This window comes from Lutra lutra, chromosome 9 (assembly GCF_902655055.1).
Source record: "Lutra lutra chromosome 9, mLutLut1.2, whole genome shotgun sequence".
In the NCBI taxonomy this organism is placed as follows: Eukaryota; Metazoa; Chordata; class Mammalia; order Carnivora; family Mustelidae; genus Lutra; species Lutra lutra.
Genome location: NC_062286.1, coordinates 40,647,557 through 40,657,718, shown reverse-complemented (window position 1 = coordinate 40,657,718; position 10,162 = coordinate 40,647,557). Strand labels below are relative to the sequence as shown.

Sequence of the window (10,162 nt, the reverse complement as noted above, 5' to 3'; positions counted from 1 at the left end):
GAGAGAGAGGGGAGGAAGCAGGCTCCCTGCGGAGTAGAGAGCCCGACGCGGGGCTCGATCCCAGGACCCTGGGACCATGACCTGAGCCGAAGGCAGAGGCTTTAATCCGCTGAGCCACCCAGGCGCCCCAAGATTTCAGTTTTTTGATGGCTGCATAGTGTTCCATTGTATATATACGCCACATCCTCTTTATCCATTCATCTGTTGATGGACATCTAGGCTCTTTCCATAGTTTGGCTGTTGTGGACATGCTGCTATCAACATTTGCAGCCCCTTCTTTTAATACTCAGCCCCTTTTGGGTTACTAACGACTGGACCCTACTTCCATTCCTACTCTGGGAAGGAGTGACAAAGTGCCCTGTCATGAGGGGAGGTACTGGGGATGGTACTGTCCTGGTCCTCTCGGTCCCCCTGTCCTTGCACTGTCATGGGCTCTCATGTCTGTCTTCTGTTCCTCTCAAGGTGTACTACATCTGTCAGGGCTTTGTCCCCAGTCATGGGCTCTTGAGGGCCCCTCATTTTGTCCCACGTGGATTCTGATGGCCTCTTGGGCACTGGGGGTGTGCTTGCTCTTCTGCACCATGGAGGGGGCACCCTCTGAGGCTGTCCTCAGGCCTATTTGCTAGGCCCCTCTTGAAGGCTGTATTTTGCACTCTTCCTGATGCCATGTTGGAAGCAGCCTTCTCCGAGGGACTTGTGTTCTCCTCACACCCTGGGAAGTGAAGAACAAGTCCTCTCTGCTCTTTGGCCCTCACACCTCCTGGGGCTTCTCCTTTCCCACCCTGCTCTGGGGGTGCAGGATGCTGAGCATGCCTCAGGGACCCCCCGAGTCTCAGCCGCAGCCGCCTCCTGCAGTTCTCTCCTCGCACGAGCTGGTCCTCTCCTGACCTTCCTGTTGCGGGAAAGCCTGTCTGCCATCCTCAGGAGCTCATCCCCGCGCTTGCCTCACCTCCAGGCTCTGTCTCGTCATCCTCTTCCCAGCCGAGCTTTTAAAAAATTTTAAACATTCTTCTCTTGGAGATCTTGACCTTACGATCAGAATAATGGCATGCAAGACAGTAGTCTGCTATAGATTTACAAAAATCCACTTACAAGTTCAAATTCAGAGGCCGGGGGTTTGTGAACATCCTTACCCCAAGTGTATAGAAAGCTTTTCTCTGCAACTTAAATGGTCGTGATGTGGGGGAAATGGATTGGAAATGTCTATAGCTCAGTGCCAAAGTAACATATCCTGCTCTCGTCCTCTCCTGGGATTGTAGGGTTGGGGTGATTTCCACTCCTTTGTCACCTGCGGTTTCTGAATTTTCTGAAATAAACATGTATTTCTTTCATAATAGGACATATAATAACAAAAGTTCTTATATTATAAATAAAGGGACACTTCCAGGCACTTAGGTCTTTAAAGTTTAAGGTTTATTTAAGTTTATTGCTGCTGTTGTATATTTTGATTTTTTGGGTGCTCTAACAACCTCCTCTTACAGCAGTGAGTAGATTCTTTGGGAGAGGGGAGTGTGAGAGGCAGGGGCCGGGCTGGAAGCGGTTACCGGAGGGAGAGGCACCGTGGGCGCCCACCTCTCCCTTAAGGATCAGAGTGATGTCACTGCCCTGTCCAGCTGCCCTAGGCGTGAGGCTGTGGCTTCGGGGGCATTTTAAATGACTGTCTTTTTCCTTTTAGTGTGAAGCAATAGGTTTTATTAGTATTGTTACAGGCATTGGGTTACATAGAACTGATTTAGCACTTTAGCATGTGCCCCAACTGAGCTTTGAGGAGATAAATCATAGCAGAAATGGAATCACGCTGGAATTTCCACCAAAACTTGGAAGCTCACCTTACACAAAGATAAAAAGAAAACCCCTTTTTATATCCTAAAATGATAGCTCTTAAGCAGGAGAATATTTCAAATATGAAAGCTTGTCCAGTCACCTCCCCACCCTGCTTGAGCCCTGCTATGTCCATTCTTGACAAGTCAGAGATTTCCTGACTTTTTAAAAAAAAAAAAACTTTGACTTTATATATCTATCTTTTATAGCACTTGATGTTCCCATTTTAAAAATTCTTCTGAATCTGAGTTTTGTGAAAGTATTAGCAAAATCACTGTAAAAGCCCGTATCTGATGCACATGGAGATGAAAGTGAGGTGGGTCCCGGCTTCTACCTTGCTGTCCTCTTGGAGCCAGGGGAGGACTGTGTGGCTGACAAGTTCCGAGGGACCCAGCCCTGGGGTGCTGTGGAAGCTGACTGGCTCCAGTGGGGTGTGAAGTCTGACCGGAAGTTCGTGAACTCGGCCAGAAGCCCCCTCTTGCAGATCTCTGGAAGATGCCCCCCAGGCTGCTCCTCACACCCGGAGAGGAAGGGAGTGGCTCTGCTTTGGGCTGTGGTTAGAGACAAGAGAGGTAAGCCTGACAACAGGACTGAGGTTACAAGCTGTGGGCTCATGTCCCATCAGCTTAAAGGAGATGGGGAAGGTGACCATGGTGGTGAAAGACTTCTTCTCAGTGTGGGCAGAGGGCAGGGAGCCTGAGGAGGAGGCTTGTCACATGGGAGAGCTCAAGAATCCTAGAAACCACTTTATTCGATCACCCCGTTACCACTGAGGAGAATGTGAGCCAGAGACGGGGCAACGTATCTTGGCTGGGGAACCCGTAGTCGGTTGATGGCAGAGTTGGGACCAGCGCCCAGGCTCCCTGAGCCAATCCATTGCTGTTCCTGTTCCAACAGGGTTGGAAGGCTTGGTTCTTCTGGTGCTGGAAGCCTTAGGATCTGGGGAAAAGAGACCACCCTGGTCTCCTGGGCACCTCCCTGGCCTCCAGGATCCCCCAGCTATCATCAGGGTGGAGGGGAAACATGAATTTGGTCCTTGTGGGATAGCTCTGAGTTGGGGCAGACACTTCTACCCCAGTGCCTCCCACAGGGGCTTGTGATTCTAGAGACATTGAGCAGCAGGCCTGGGCTGCCCCACTCAGATGGAAGAGTTGGACCCTGGGGCCTGAGCACAAAGAGGGCATGGGGTTCATCATATTCCTTACAGTGTAGACCTTGCCCCTAAAACATGGCCTGGCCATAGGCCCCCACAACATTTAAAAAAAAAAAATGAGTGAACAGATGAATACATGAGCATTATGTTAGGGGCTGGCTCCAAGCAGAATGGTGAAGTGGGCCAAGTTCTTTCTCAGGGACACTTTTAGCTCACAGTTGCTGTGTCTGTCCTTCTCAGAGTCATTCCCCTGCCCTGAGGGCTGGGGTCACAGAGGCTGCATCTGACGCACCCCTCCATCCTAAGATGCTACCTCTGACTTAGACAATGACAGGAAGAGAGAAATGTGTCTTGGGAAGAGGTTGTCAAATGATGGTGGGGTTCCTGGCTTCTAAGGGGACAACATCTTTGTGCAGCGAAGTGTGATTTCCCCTGAACTTCAGGAAAGATTGGCCTTGATATGTCAAATATGGAAGATCAGTGAGCACAGAGGGTGAAGTGCAGCTCCCCCTGAGGCCTGGGACAGGACCAGGGAGGTGGGAGCTGGGCCTAGCACCGGAGGTGGCGGGATTCTGAGGAGAGGGAGTGAGGGAGGCCATTCTTGAGATTGTGCTGTGAGGGGCACTCAGGAGCCTTGAGTTGTGGCCTATGAGGGGGAAGATGGGGCAACCAGCAGCAGTGACTAGCTCTTCCCGCTTGGGGAACACAGGGCCCCTGTCCGGACGGGTACAAGACCCATCTACCTCTTCCTCCCCTTCCTCCCCTCAGCTGGGAGCCCGGACTCACCTGCATGGCTTTGCATTCTCCTCAGAAGTGAGGAATGTGGATACACTCGAGGGGGCTGAATGTGGTCCTACATGCCCCCAGGGCCTGCCAAAGGGACAGCGTTAGGCCCAGAGGCCTTGCACCCTGTTCCCATTTCCTAGCTCTGAGGGGGATGGGAAGCTCCTGCTGGAAGGGGCAGTTTTCACTTCGCCTGCCTCTGGTGGGTGCTCCTGGTGTGACCCTGTAGACCTCTCGAGCCACTCCTGAGTCACGGGCCTTCTAGGTTTGGAGCCTGAGGAGGTAGGATGCTTGGCCCAGAACACCCACTTTGCAGCCCCTGCCCCCACTGCTCACCGAACAACCCCCATCCCACAATGTGCATCAAACCACCCTTTTTAAAGCTGCCCCATCCTTTCCTCTATGTCTCCTTGTCCCTTCTCTTGCGGCTTTTCCTGGACCCCAGTTAAAATAGTGTCCTGGGCCTGCACTCCTGGGGTTGCCCTGGACCCTGAGGACCCGAGCCTCTGCCAGTGATCAGGGGCCAGAGAGGGTGGGGGCCCTGGGAGCCGGGGAAGGCCCTGGCACCAGCTGGGAGGGAGCGAGCACCTGACAGGTGGTGTGGGCATCCCGGCCTCCGGACACTAGGGTCTGCAGCTGAGGTGTGTGCTGCTCCACAAACCGCTCACACTGAGGAAGGAGAAAGAAACAGGTGTCTGGGGAACCGGCCCACTCAGGACTCTCCTCTTCTCTGCATCACTCCAGCGCTCCCTCCTGACCCGCTGGCGGTCCCGCCATCGCCCCCACTGAGCAGTTCTGGCTGGGAACAGGCTGATGCCAGCTCAAATGGAGGGTTTCTGTTGGGAAAGCCGGAGACTCTGGAGAGGGAGGGTCTTGAAACTCAGACACAGGGGCGACATCCTAGCCGCCACCTTCCCATCGCCCCCAAATTTTGGTTCTAGAAATCTTAAAGCGCCTTTGGTCTTGGCAGCCTGGTGTTGGGGGTAGAAAGCTGCCTCCTGGGCAGGTTGTCAGTAGGCTTGCCTCAGGACCTGACTTTGTGAAGGGAGTTCGCTGTAGGGACTCTGAGTCCTGGGACTCTAGGGCCTTCAAGCCCGGCTCTCTTCATGGATGCATGTGTCCCCGGTGAGCAGAGAGATGGGGCGAGGACAGACGGGGACCCTGGAGAGAAGGCCAGGCCCTCTGCTGCTCCCGTGGGCCTGCTGTTACTCGTGTCCTTACTCTTTGTCCACAAGGGAGGCCTGCAGGTCCTCTGGGGCCCATGCCCTTTGTCCAAGGGTGACCCCTGACCTTGGTAGGTTTTGCCCTGTGTTATTGTTCCAAGGTTTTGGGGCCATGTTCTGCCTGTTTGATCCCCTTCAGGCCAGGGCTAGACTGTGTGTGTCTCTGACTGGGAAGCCTTTCCCGGGCTGCCCCCTCCAGTGGGGCAGGCCCGTTGTCCCAAGACCCCCATGTGCCCATCCCTCACCTTTTGCCTGTCCAGCCAGGGGCTGAGGCAGGCCTGGCGTATTGCCTGCGGCACAGCCTGCTCGCTGCTGTTCCCAGCCTGCGTGGTCACGAACATGCAGACGTGGCACTCGGGCTCTTCAGGGGACCATTCTCCAGGCAGGGACTCCAGAGCTGGAAAGACTGGAGAGAAAACCATCAGGACTGCCCTGCAGAGGAGCTCAGTTCCAGTCCTGACCGGTGCAGTGCCAGGGGTAGTGGGGGTGGGGGAGGTTGGGAGGTAGAGGGTGAGGAACAGGAAGGGGGAGGGCGGTGCAAGGCCAGGGCTGGGAAAGAGGAGCATGGTCACTGGGGAGGGGCTGGGGTGGTAGGCTCACCGGCGCTGTCCTCGTTGGAGCAGCGGAGGACCAGACCGCAGACCAGCTGGGGCAGCACGCGGCCCAGCAGCGCATCGAGCAGCAGGACAGTGTAGCGCTCAGCCAGGCACTGGCAGATGCCACCCACCACCAGGGGTACGACGTGGCACACCTTGCCCACAGCCACAGCCAGCACGCCCTGGGGCGGGGGTAGACACAGGGCAGGGTGGGACCTGCCCCAGCAAGGTCTACACTGTACCGGGCAACCGCGGGCACTTTGTAGTTTGACCCTGCACCCTTCTGGGAGGGGGAATGCTTATGCCATTTACAGATAAGGACGCTGGGCCTCTGAGCGTGCAAGGGGCCCAGCCAGAGTCACCAAGTGAGTGCAGGAGCCAGGCCACCATCCTAGCCCGGCGTCCACAGGCTCTGGGAGCGCAGGAAGGAGCATGGCCAGCCTGGAGGGGCAGGCATCAGCCGGGCCACGTGGTGATCAGACCTGCGTCTTCTCCCTACAGACGCCGGGTTTGCCACATTTCCCTGCAGCGGGATCAACTTTCATCTGTGGATACCGGAGCCCCTGGGGGAAGCAACGATTTTCCCCAGCCCACCCTGATTCCAAACTCCACCTCCTGGCTGAAGGGCAAGGAGAGAGGCCGAGGTGATGGACACTCTGGCTCATTCCTTCCCTCCTTTCTTCTTTCAACCAGCATGGGTCAAGAACCTGGATGCCCCAGGCTGGCCTTGGCTCTAGCTCTGCTTGTGGCCACGCTGTCCCCTGTTGGTGGGAAGGTGGGGGCGGGCGCAGGACACTGAACTGTATGTCTCTCGGCTTCGCTACCTTCCAAACAGTTTCATTTCACCAAATGCTTGTGCATTTCAACTCCTTGTGTCAGAACCCACGCTCGCCTAACCTCCCTGCTTTGATGACAGAGGAACAGTTGTTGCTCTGCCCAAGGCTAGCCTGTTGACTCATGCACTGGACCCCCACCCCCACCTTCTCCAGTACGTCACCGGCCCTGTCCTCTCTCCCCACGTCACTGCTTCTCCCACCTGCTGGCCGGTCTCATCGGCACACAAGCATGCCAAGATGGCCTCCATCGCTAAAAACCTCACTTGTTGGGGTGCCTCTGGGGGCTCAGTCGGTTGACTGTCCAACTCTTGATTTTGGCTCAGATCTTGATTTCAGGGTGGTGAGATGGAGCCCCGCGTTGGACTCCCTGCTGATCCTGGAGCCTGCTTAAGATTCTCTCCTTGCCCTCCCCCCACCCCCACCATGTGCTCTCTCTAAGAAAAGAAAAAAACACTGGGATTCTTTGCCATCCTATGATGAGCTGCTGGTGGGCAAGACCCGGGTCTTGTTCACTTTTGTTCTTTGACACCTGGCACGAGGCCTGGCATATAATGGGGGGACTTTACAAGTGTTGAATGAACTCTAGTTCTCGCCCCCAAGGGGCCTGAGCTCTGGGGTCCTTTGTGTGGCCCCTGACAAGGGTTTGAGGAAGGGAAGGGGATGGTAGAGCTATGGAAGGCCCTGCCAAGCTCCTCGTATTCCTGGACGTCTCACCTTGGGAATCACAACCTGGATCCGCTTGATCAGAGTCCTGCACAGCCAGCAGTAGGGGATGGGGATGGGCAACCGCCGCTCGGACAGATCCTGGGGGAGAGAATCACCCCCAGGTGAGGCCAGGCTGGGCACTGGGAGGAGGCTTCCTCCAGGCTCTGCCTCCCCTGCCTCCTCTTCCCCTTTCCCCCTCCTGCCTTAGGCCCTGCTTAGAGCTTCTTGTCCCCGTTCTGGCTCTGCCCTCTCCAGGGCAAGTGCTTATGGGCCTTGGCTGTGGCCTCGCTGTCTGGAAGCCCACCTATCTGTGTAAGGGGCCAGCAGTGCGGGGGACCTCTCTCACCAGGGTATGAGGCCCAGCCCTCACCTGGAGGGCTTCCGGCAGCCCCGGGAGGATCAGCTTCTCCAGCAGCAGGTCTGACGGCTCTGGCTCCTGCCCAGGCTCTGGACGCCCAAGTTTGCACAGGCCCAGGTGACTGCAGATGACCTTTGGGTTCTAAGGCACAGTGCAGGGGGAGGGAGTGGTCACTAAGACCCCTGGCTTTGGGCCTGGAATGGGGGGCAGCAGGCTGGATGGGGGCTGTGGCCTAGGGCTCTGTGGTGAGGGTTGGGGGAGCCAAAAGGCAGAGGTGGGGCTGTGTGGGGTCTTCGGCAGGGGTCTGGGGATGGGGGTGAATGAGCACATGCATGTATGTTTGTGAGAATGGAAGAGTGCAAGCATGAGGGTGAGAGTGTGTTTGTGTGTGCAAGTATGTGATCGTGTGGGTTCTGCGTGAGGCTGCACATGTGGTATGAGTGTGTGAACAAGTGTGAGTGTGAAGGGTGTGAGGGTGTGGTAGGTGTTTGGTAAGCCCATTGTGTGGGCCCATCCCGCATAGGTGAGCCAGTAGGGCTGACCTGGGCCATCTGGGTGTGGGCCTCTATGTCTCCTGGACTGGTCACGGTGGGAGGGGGCGTGGGGGGTGTGTGCGCGCTGGGGTGTTTGTGGGTAACTCTGGGCGTGGCTGGACATGGGGGCCATCGGGGAGGCAGGATGGAGGCGAGGTTGCTGCGCCCTCACAATCTGGCTCTGGAAGTAGTCGATGACCACTGGGAAGTAGGTATCCAGCAGGTGACGGCACTGGGGCACAAGCAGCTTCAAGGGGAGAACATCACACTCTTGCTCCAGGAACTTGCGCACCGTGTCCTGGGAGGCAGTGAGGAGACAGGTTGTAGAGGGGACAGTCAGGCTGACCCCTCCGAGGTCTGTGCCTGCCCAAGTCCCTGGATGAAGGCTGGCCACCCTCTCCCGGGGCACCAGAGTTGAGAGAGTGCCGAGGGTTAAGTAGCTGGTTACAAGGACTATCCCCCCTTCTTGGGAAAGACCATCTCTGGTTGTGCTGCTGAGATCACTCCCAGGACCCTCTCCTGGCCAGGAGGTTCCTGGAGTCCCCAGACAAACCCTCACTCTCGGCCTGGAGATGGTCTCTTTAGGGGGCTGACCTCTATGTCCTGTTTTGTCCCCCATCTCTTGGCCCCCAAGCTTCATCCAGGATCTGGACCTCATTACCTGAAAAATGGCCTCCTTTGTCATCTTGGTGAGGATCCGGACGATATCCTCACATTCCTGACACAGGTCATCCTGGGGAGGGGGCCCCAAGGTGGAGCATTTGATGGGGGGGTGGTATGCTCCCAGCTCGGGTGCATGAGGCTGAAAGAGCGCTCCAAAGCACAGGCAACTACCCACCCCTGTCCCGTCCCATCCCATCCAGTCCCATCCGGTCCCATCCCATCCTGTTCCGTCCCATCCCATCCCATCCTGTCCCATGGAATCCCATCTTATCATCCATCCCGTCCTAACCCTGGGGGGCCTTGAGCCCCCTCAGGTGCATACAAAGGCTATCCAACACCCCCCATGCCAGGCCTCCAGTCCCCACGCCTCTGAAGGAGGTACTCACAGCTCTTGCGTAGCCCCAGACTTCCTGTAGGCAGTGCCCCAGGGCTCTGCACTGAAGCGCGTGCTCCAGGCTCTGACACCAGAACTCGGGGCCCCGGGCACAAGCCAGGGATGAGGCAGTCCAGTCAGCTGCGATTTGGGGCCAGAGCAGCCGTGGAATTTAGGCCATGCCTAGCACTCTGACTTCACCCAACCTCCAAATCTAATTTTGCCAGGAGCACTGGGGCCTTAGAGATGCTGGAGTCAGAAGGAGCAGGGCTCCACCTGCTCTAGTGCCCACCCCCCCCAACCGCTGTGTATCCTCAGACAAGCCTGGGAACCTCTCTGAGCCTGAGCTGCCTCATCTTAAAATGAGGATATTAAACAAACTGGGGATAATGCCTGGCTCAGAGCCTGGAGATGGCCAGGAAGTCTCCTCCACACCTGACCCCAGGTGAGAGGGAGCTGAGGAGAGGCTGGGGAGACTCACCGGCACCGGGGCCACACAGCGTGGGGAGCAGCAGCAGCCACAGCAGCAAGTGTGACTGGGCCATGTCACCTCCACAGCCTGGATCCCTTGCTTGGGCGGGGGCCCTTATACCTGGCCGGGGTGGGGGGAGGGGGGTAGGGCTCTGGGGGAGCAGCAGGGACCTTGGTGTTTGCTTTTGTCCTGGAGAGCCCTCCAGGTGCTTTGATCCCTGCCTCTTCTGTGCAGTGACACTCTACCACCACCTCCCTTCCACCATTTCCTTCCTCATGCTGGTTTCCAGTTCCCTCTCTCTTCCTGCACTAAGTCCCATGGGCCTGGACTCCTGGGTCCCTGCAATTGGAGACTTTTTTTTTTAGAGATTTTATTTATTTATTTGACAGACAGAGATCACAAGTAGGCAGAGAGGCAAGCAGAGAGAGAGAGAGGAAGGGAAGCAGGCTCCCTGCTGAGCAGAGAGCCTGATTCGGGGCTCGATCCCAGGACCCTGAGACCATGACCCGAGCCGAAGGCAGAGGCTTAACCCACTGAGCCACCCAGGCGCCCCAATTGGGGACTTTTGAGTGCCCACGTCTGGTGCATCTTTCTGGGCTATGGTGGGGGAAACAGAGGGCTGGGATAGCCAGAATGAGCCCTGTTA

General features: G+C 56.7%; 1 protein-coding gene across 6 annotated transcripts; it reads right to left on the bottom strand.

The window, feature by feature from the left end:
* Positions 1–1,669: 1,669 nt before the first annotated feature.
* SFTPB (surfactant protein B) lies at positions 1,670–9,652 on the bottom strand. Of its 6 annotated transcripts, none has more exons than XM_047746728.1 (11): positions 9,526–9,652; positions 9,058–9,185; positions 8,670–8,741; positions 8,181–8,306; positions 7,488–7,616; positions 7,127–7,216; positions 5,581–5,758; positions 5,226–5,386; positions 4,346–4,426; positions 3,761–3,844; positions 1,670–2,820 (listed from the first exon to the last, which is right to left on the bottom strand). In XM_047746728.1, the coding sequence occupies exons 1-10, from the start codon at positions 9,587–9,589 to the stop codon at positions 3,782–3,784; spliced, it is 1,092 nt and encodes a 363-aa protein (XP_047602684.1). In that variant the 5' UTR covers positions 9,590–9,652; the 3' UTR covers positions 1,670–2,820; positions 3,761–3,781. The 6 variants fall into 6 exon arrangements, with proteins under 6 accessions (XP_047602684.1, XP_047602681.1, XP_047602683.1 ...); XM_047746725.1 differs by having other exon boundaries at positions 9,058–9,189; positions 9,524–9,619; XM_047746727.1 differs by having other exon boundaries at positions 1,670–2,375; positions 3,763–3,844; positions 9,058–9,189; positions 9,524–9,619.
* Between the last annotated feature and the right edge of the window lie 510 nt (positions 9,653–10,162).

Excerpts from the sequence above, each read along its gene's own strand:
- SFTPB (XM_047746725.1), bottom strand. The coding sequence starts at position 9,589 with ATGGCCCAGTCACACTTGCTGCTGTGGCTGCTGCTGCTCCCCACGCTG. Across the intron at positions 8,742-9,057 it reads TCTGGGGCTACGCAAGAGCT|GATGACCTGTGTCAGGAATG; the intron begins GTGAGTACCTCC and ends CCCCCTCCCCAG. Across the intron at positions 7,217-7,487 it reads GGCTGCCGGAAGCCCTCCAG|GATCTGTCCGAGCGGCGGTT; the intron begins GTGAGGGCTGGG and ends TCTCTCCCCCAG.